This window comes from Arachis ipaensis, chromosome B02 (genome assembly GCF_000816755.2).
Source record: "Arachis ipaensis cultivar K30076 chromosome B02, Araip1.1, whole genome shotgun sequence".
Lineage (NCBI taxonomy): Eukaryota > Viridiplantae > Streptophyta > Magnoliopsida > Fabales > Fabaceae > Arachis > Arachis ipaensis.
In genome coordinates this window covers 107,431,705-107,440,826 of record NC_029786.2, presented here as the reverse complement: position 1 = coordinate 107,440,826, position 9,122 = coordinate 107,431,705, and the positions used below count along the sequence as shown (strand labels likewise).

Genomic DNA, 9,122 nt, shown 5'->3' with positions numbered 1-9,122 from the left:
GCTTTTTTTTAATATATATATGTAAGATGATTGATTAAATTTTAACTAAACTAACTATTTAGTTTTAAAAGGTACATACATATGAAACAAATTTATCTTGTATAAAATTTAAAATCAATTTATTTCTTGAAAAATATACGTCTGTGAGTATATTATTGTTACTTTAAGACATATATGGCTGCTATCTAATATATAATAGTCCTTTTACTGTCATGAATATATTAATTGATTAAATACACTAAATACTAAATTGATTATTCCCTATATGGTTATATGTATATATTTCAATCATTAAACTCATGTTAAAAATATTTTAAGAACCACACTAATTTTATATGTTCTTTTAATAAGGAACTATATATGTAAATATGTAGCTAGTTAGTAGTGTTAATTAGGGTTGGAAGTGAGACGAATTGAGTCGAGTTAGATCAAACTCAAGTTCGGCTCACAAAAATTGAGTTTGGTTTACGGCTCGACACATTGATAATAATCGAGCCTATTTTTTAAGCTCAAGCTCGACTCACCGAAAGCTCACGAGCTGGCTCAAATAATAGGAAATAATCTATAATTTTATATCAATAAATTATAACTTATATATTTAAAAAATTAAAAAGATCAATTTTATATATTGTCTATCTATCAATAAATTATAAATTTTTTATTTATGTTCTACATCAAAATTATATGTAAAAAATAAATATACAATTTTAAATAATTAAGATCATTAATATATATAATATTAAAAGTATAGATTATATATATATATATATAATCGAGCCAACTCATGAGCTAATGAGCTGGATTTATCCAAACTCAAGTTCGGCTCATTTAATTTATAAGTTTAATTCCAAACTCAAGTTCGACTCACCAGCTCACGAGTTCAGCTTATCGAGTTATTAATGGTTCTAGTTCGAATTGGCTCAACGACAAATTTGACTCACTTCCAGCACTAGGATTAATCTTCATTATTCATATAGTCAAATCCGAAATATTTGATCAAAATAAAAATCAAATTAAACCATTTTAATCATTTAATAAGTGTTAAAAATGATTTTGAAGAAGTGTATGGTAACTAAAGGAAACCATTGCATGGCCGGTTGCAAGATGGTGACACTTGCATTTCAATGGTTGGACGGCCACCACCCACCATTGTTGCATCTTTAAACTTATTTATTTATTTTATTTTAACAGTAATATTGCGATTAAGTATTGGAAGGACAAATTTTATTTTTAATTTTAAATCATTATTTATAACATATAATTTTACAAATATTTATATGTCATTTTATAAAACTCAAAATAAAATTAAAATTAGAACTAGCATTTAAGATAATCTGAATATAAATATTTATATATGAAGAAAGATATTTAGTTATGTATTTAAATTCGTTTATATTGTTCAAAATAATATTGTTTCAAAAAAGGGGAAAATGCTTATGAAATTCAAGACTTAAAAAGTAAAAACACTATTTATGTTTTGATACTTGTATACACAAGAAGATGATAAATTAAATAATAACAAGAAAATTAAAATTTGTGAAGGTATTGTATATATTATTTGTATTATGTGTTATTCCATATCATTCAATGTTTCAAGGATTGTATTATTTGTATTATCATAATAAGAAAATATAATTCCGTATCATTTTATACTCGATATATGCTAACTTGAGAGTAGGTCAGTAGTTGGGATAATTTTTTAGATGTTTTAAGGATAAATGTGAGTTTTTTCTTCCACCTCTATTTTACTTATATTTTGATACATAAGTAAGTAAAGTAACAGTATAGATTATTTCTATTATTCTCTAAAATTAAAATTTTAAATTTGAAAAAAAAACCTACGCTTCCTTTGAATTAATATCTCTCTTTTTTTCCAACATTGATGATATGTTACAGCATAAATAACAAAATAAAACAAAATTCTCATTTACTCTTAAAAATTATCAAAAGTATACAAAATTTCCCCACAACTCGGTTTCAAGTTCTTTGTAACACCAAAAGAAATATACTCTTCCTTGATATACTGTACGGAAGAGTTTTAAGTGTATTAAAAACATCGATATTTCAATTATTTTAACTGTTGATTCGAATTATAAAAAATATATATAATATATTAATTGAAATTAATGGTTAAAACAACTGGTGCACTGATACTTTCCGGTGCACTTAAAATATTTCCAAACATATATAGTATTGTAGTCCTATTAAACATTGAAGATTTTCTTCATATCATGTTGGCTTTTAGTTAGCTTTCGGCATAAACGCCAGTCGCCAAAGCACGTTTACCTATAGAAGTAAACAAAAATCTAATGCAAATATAGATAGTTCTCTATAAATAGTCATCATGTGCCATAATTGCGTTTTGAAAAAAAAAAAAATCCAGAACCTTTCTTTAATTTTTGGCCGGTTGGAACTTGGAATGAAACACTTTGAAGATATATAGGATCATGAACTCATGGTTTGAATTAAAATATATTATTTTTTAATACGGTGATATATAAAATAAGTAAAAAATAGTAAATTAATAGGTCTCTTGTTTTATAAATTTTTCATTTTTTTTTTGTTTTTTTAAATGTGGGACTAATTTCATACACTTCATAGTTGTAACATTAACAAATTTTTAGATTTTTTTCTTGTGACTGAAAATAACACAAGGAAAAAGGATCTAAGAGAAAGAGTAGTACTTCTCTCTAATAATAATGTCTAAAGTCTAAACTATTAGCAGGCAACAACCACTCCAGGTACACCTGCTTGATTAAAGCAGCAGTTTTAGCCATTAAATTCGCCGCTCTTTTTGTTGTACGCTGGATGAGTACTACCGTAACTATCCAATTATGCTAGAGCATCTCTTTGATTTTGTCAAGCAGATCAAAGTCAGTCCTAATTATGCTGGTTGTGTCTCACGAAACAAGAAGAAACGCATCAAGATTATTAGTTTTCACATATGACCTCTTTGCACTCGCAATCCCAAACCATGACAAGCAGAGAACACTAGAAAGAGGTATACTAGCAGAACAATCTTTTATCCAAATTTTCATGCTGTCTCTAATAATACACCCAAAGCCAGCTAATTGCTCATTTTCAAAGATGCTTGCATCGCAGTTCACTTTACAGACATTCATTGAAAGTGGTTCCTAGTTATATTGCAAAGAAGAAGGAATATATTTTTGGGTGATAATGACATTAGAGAAATCTCGAGCAGCATGTTTAGCCAAGTGAACAATTTTTTTCCTACTCCATGGATCATCTTGATGGAAAATGTCATTGTTCCTATCCCTCCAAATCCATCAAAAGGCCGTTGCAAAGAGGAGCGCATTTTTGTTGAGATTAGAACGAATCCAAGACACAAAATCCAAACCAGAATTCACATCGGTCATTCCCAAGTTTAAGCTAATCCAAATCTGACGAGCTTTTTGGCAAGTCCTAAAGCAATGGTTAATATCCTATAGAGTAAGATAACATCTCTAACAAAAATAAGAAGTAGCAAGACCTCTTTAAAACCGGCAAAGTCAGAGCAGACATCTTATTTTCTCCGGTATTCTCAAGCGCCAAAACCAAAGCCAACTTTCATTATCATTCCAACCAAATTTCGTCTTCAATAGCCGCTCATACCCGCTTTTAGTAAAGTAGGTGAGAATATTTGAGTTTGTTCAGAACCAACCTGTTTTATCTCCTACCTGCTTGATAGGATCAAAGAGCATCAAATCAAGTTTGATTTCTTCCGGAGTCATTGTGCAAAGAATATCCCACCGCCAATGTCCATAGTGCTAGACATCTTCTAACTTCAAGAGAGAATCAGAAATGTGTACAAAAGGAACCAAAGGAGCTAGCGTTTCAGATGGTCGCCAAGCATGATACCCAAAGGATTGAGACATCTTGCCTATACACCATTCAAAACGATCACAAAACTTTTCTATTGTCTTATAAATTGCTTGCCAAGTACTTGAAACATTATTAGAAAAATTGGGTGAAAAGCAAGAATCTCTAGATAAATATTTTGCCAATATAATCCTTACCCAAAGCTTATATTTATTTTGCAGTAAGTAATTGCTAAACAAGCTTTTCTAATAAAACAAAATTCACACATTAAGTATTTCTAATTTCCAAACCTCCATATTTTTTTGGAATGGCAATTTTGTTCCACTTGACCAAACTTAAGCAATGCTCTCTCACTTTTCCCTTCTACAAAAATTGTCTAAACACAGAATCAATTTTTTGACAAATTGAAGTAAAAAAAAAAAAAGAATCACTTACATCTAGTAAATAGAAAAAAAATTAGACTCTAATAATCTTTTTTATTTTTATTTTTTATTTTTCAGTCAAATTTTATTTCCATATTTTTTGGAGACGTGGCAAAAATATCTATTCTACTATTATTATTATTATTTGAGATGGATAAATTTACGCACACTGTGTATTGATTCTATCTACTATTTGATTCAATTTAACTAAGTATTCTTTAAAAGTTGTACAATATTCAGTTTTTTATTACAATAATTAAAAAAAAAAATAAAACAAACACATCTAAAAATTATAAATAGATTTAGTATTTTTTTTAAATTAAATACTTCAAAATACCACATTCAAAATATAAACTAAATAAAACTAAATTTTAAAATTTCAATTTCAATTTTAAATTTCTGTTTCAGATTTAATATATTTAATTATTAATATAATATAATTTAAATACACATCCAAAAATCAAATTAATTAGAATTCAAAATTTTGAATTTAAAATTATAAAATAAATCTTAAACCATCTTAAATCACTAGTAAAATCTTCGCTCCGTAAAGATCCAGAGCTGCAGCACCTCCCCCTCCTCATCTGTAGCCGCTTTCGTCTTCTCCCCGCATTGCGCACTCCTCTACGACGATCTCCTCATTCGGCGACGCGCTCCTCCCTGCAACGCGCACTTCCCCTGCGCACACCCCCGCGCCTCCTCCATCCATGAGCTCCTCTCCGTCCCTGGTCTCCTCCCTTGCGCCACGCACAACCGCCCCTTTCTCCCGCGTCTACCCTGTTTCCTCCCCCACGTCGCACTCCTTCTGTCTCTGGTATTTTTGCTTGTAAAATTCTAAAAAAATTTGGTTGAGTTCATTCATGAAGATATGTTATCCTTTTTTTTCGCTTAATAAAAAGTTCTATTTTTTAAAATTTATATATAATATTGGAAGTGTCTGTGTTTAAGTGTGTGTTTGGATTACGTTTTGCAAACGGAAGTTTGTATAAAATTAATTTTGTAGAATTGATTTTAATCAAAAGTGAGTTAGTATTAACGTGGTTTATGTTTGGTAATTTTTATTCAAAATGGATTATAGTAAACTAAATATTGTTTAGATTATATTATTCAAAATCACTTTTAGATAAAAAATTACAGAAAAGGACATGAATTTAAATAATTATTTTATGTTATCTTATAATTTTATTTTAAATATTTAAATAAATTTTAATATTTTTTTAGTACTCTCAATATTCTTTAGTACTCTAATAGAATTAATAGAATCATAATACAAAATAAAAAAATATTTTATACAAAAAAGAAAAACAATAACAGTAAAAGAACTCATATAAAAAAAATAAAAATTTTATAAAAAAAAATAATATACATAAGAGAGTATTAGAAAAAAGTATTATAAAAAAAAATAAACATATGAATAACGAAGGACATAATTGGTACATAGAATATAATGTTCAATCTAACGTGAAAAGGTGAACGGAGCTAAGAAGCAATAGCTCAAATGGCATAATCTTCCCATACTCAATAAAGAGGTTGCGAGTTCGAGTCTCCATATCTTTCGTAAAAAAAGAAAAGGTGAACGAAAAAGCTAGAATTTGTAACTTTTAGTAAACGTGTGGGTTGAAGAGAGCTCCTCTCTCTGGTTAGCTTTTGGTTAACTGGTTAGTAAAACAGAAGAAATCCAATTCAAGTAGACGAAGAAGCGAAAGTTCCAAAGGAAGCAATAATCAGTCACTTTCGTTTTCATTTTCACTAAGGAACACACTTTTCTTCCCCATTTACAAAATACCCCCAGTTGCTTAGAAAAAGGTAACTACAACTGTATATCTCTCATTTGTTTTCATTTGGTTTAATCTTTTATTTTTGTTCATCGAAAAAAATGAGGTAACAGGAGAACTGAGCTTTGTTTAGGATTTGAGACAGACTCACTTGCAATTTTTTTTTAAACTTTTTTCGTTGGGTTCCCACTACTCCCATGAAACCCACCTCTCAAAAAACAGTGCCGATCTACGCACCAGAACAGGAACACCCCCAGATACCCACTCATGGTGATGGAGCAATTGCATGTTCCAAATTCACAACTTTTATGGAAAAAAAACAAAAGGTCCTGTATTGGGTTAGTAACTGAAGGTGGAATCAAAAACATTGTTGGTGAAAATAGTGAAGCTTGTGTAAAGACAGTATCTGGTGATCTTCCTGCACTTGATCATGAGTTTTTCTCAACTTATAACCACCATGCAAGAGAATGCAGCATCAGCTAATTTGAATGCAACCCAATCAGATAATGGATCGATGAATCCAGGTTTTTTTTCATTGGATTCACAGATCAACTACAACAGAGCAGTAGTGAATACTTCTTTAGTTCTTTTTCTATTTAACAACTAATAATGATAATGACAACTAGATAGATTATTTAGTAGTTTATTAGTGTTTATTCTGTAAATTCTATGGTGAATACTTCTTTAGTTCTTTTTCTATTTATGTACGAAGTTAATTTTTATTTGCATGAGTACAGATGCATACATATGAGTACAACTTTATTTGCATTACTAGATATCTTATACATTTTTTTTAAAAAAATCATCTTTTGTCATTACAGACACATCGTTGGTTGGTTGCTCACAAATTGCATTATTGTCAATGAATATGGAAAAAAATAATCCTGTGGGAGAATTTGATGTTGCTTGCACACCAATAAAGATGGATGCCATCCAGGTAGAAAGCACACCACAATCAAAACAAAAGAGAAGAAAGCACCGTCCCAAGATCATTGTAGAAGGCACACCAAAACGAACTCCAAAGTCAGCTGAAGAAAAGAATGTTCAGTTCAAAGAAAACTCAACTGGCAAGAGAAAATATGTGAGAAGAAAAGGAATAAACAAGACCCCTACTACTCCAGCAGAAGAAACAATTAAAGACTTCACACCAGAATCCACAAAAAAGTCTTGTAAAAGGACTTCATTTGACAGATTTGCTGGCACTGAAAATGCAACAGCAGACAAAGACAGTGAAGTTGGAGACAACATAAATGTAAGTCTTCTGAAAGAGGCATCAAAGTCATCGAGAGGAAGGAGAAAATCAGAAGAGAGTCAACCTGTCAAGAGGAAGTATATAAGGAAAAAAACATTATCACACGAAGAATGTATTCCAACAGCAGAAGGGACAGCAGCAAGTTGTGACAAAGAAGCTCAAGATCCATCGCAAAGCAATCCTACTGTGGCCCAACCAATAGAAAAGACGACCAAGAAGAGGGGCCGGAAGAAGAAAACGCCCAACATATCTTATCCAACAGAGGCCACAGTAGAATTCAGTGAAGCATTAATATGTGGACCTAACACAGGATCAAGAAGTAATAAGAAATCCAAAGAAGAAAGCTCTACAAGTGGACAAAATTCAAATGCATGTATCAACCAAAGAAGTGACATGATGAACATTGTCCATAGTCATGACACTTTCACACGGCAAGGAGATTTTTGCATATTATTACCCGTAGACACACAAGTTCAGAATACATCCGTTAAGAGGATGAGATATAGCAGAAGAAATGCAACAAATAAGGTTAGTACTCCTACACTTATAATCAAAATTCTAACATTAATGCATTTGATTATGATCAAAATTGTTTCATTAATCAGATATCATATGATCATGAACAGTCAACTGAAGATATCAAAATGTCAAGTATATTTTCTCCAAAAAGCACTTCGCATGAGACAAAGCCCATTGTCAATTGCAGTTTTGAAGATAACAAAAACAAAAGAGATCAGACAACTGGGAATGAAGAGAGTTCAAATACTAATGGCAGGAATATCATTGGGGTACATCATAATAATTTGTCTTTATACAGAACGCAAATTGAAACAGCAAGTACTTCTGCCACAACTAATCTAAATGGAGTAAAAATGACATTTTCTCCGCAAGATGCGCGCAGGCTTGATTACGCATCCAGTTCTGACAGTTCTGAATATAATTCTGATTATGACAAGTTTATTAAGTTCATCTCAAGAGTGCGAAGTTGGGAAGAACAAATATCAGAAAATGCAATGGACAAATCATTAGGTATTTCAATTGAATTATTGATTTGTGTCAACATTATATACATATAAAAAATATATTCTCACCAAAAATTTTTTGCATTGCAGATATTTCTGATGTAGATGCTATAACAAAGCAATTTAAAAAATTGAAAATCAAAACACAAGAGAATGCGGTATAAACTGAAAAAATCAAAACAAAGGGAAGTTCTATTTTGTTAGCACTCATATGTTTGATTTAGGAGTTGTAATGTTAACTTAATTTGGATGTGTCAATACTTAATTTTGGATGTGTTTATGTTGTTCATTATGTTCTTATGTATGTATATAAGTTTTTTTTACATGAGTTTTGGATGTGTTGATAAAATATTTAGAATGCATTCTTATAATTTTGGATGTGTTTTGAGTTTAATTTTTTCTGTGTTTAATATATAATTTAGAACTACAATGACACTAATTTAGATGTGTTAATACATAATTTTAAATGTGTTTATGTTTATTTAATCTTAGACGTGTTTTTGACATGGTTTTGAATGTTTTGAATAAAAAACATAATTGAAGTGAGTTTAATTGATTTTAAAAACTTTATTAATTTTTAAAAAATTAGTACACGAAAAGTTATTACGAGTTTTATGGTTTAATTTGTAAAAAATGAATGTATTGCAAGTGGTTACAAATTTTACGGTGATAAATATTCAAAATAAAAGTGGTACCTTAAAAATAGAAAATATGATTAATTAAAAAATTAAAATAATAAAATATTAAATTAAAAGCTGAATAAAGACTGAATTTTATTGTCTAAGTAGCATTTTTTTTATTTTACTATTTGATTATTGTCAAAGTTCAAATT

At 29.8% G+C, this 9,122-nt stretch overlaps 1 protein-coding gene across 1 annotated transcript; it reads left to right on the top strand.

The window, feature by feature from the left end:
* On the top strand, positions 7,396-8,456 carry LOC107628614. Its single transcript, XM_016331242.1, has 4 exons — positions 7,396-7,623; positions 7,705-7,796; positions 7,874-8,297; positions 8,381-8,456. The coding sequence occupies exons 2-4, from the start codon at positions 7,764-7,766 to the stop codon at positions 8,452-8,454; spliced, it is 531 nt and encodes a 176-aa protein (XP_016186728.1). The 5' UTR covers positions 7,396-7,623; positions 7,705-7,763; the 3' UTR covers positions 8,455-8,456.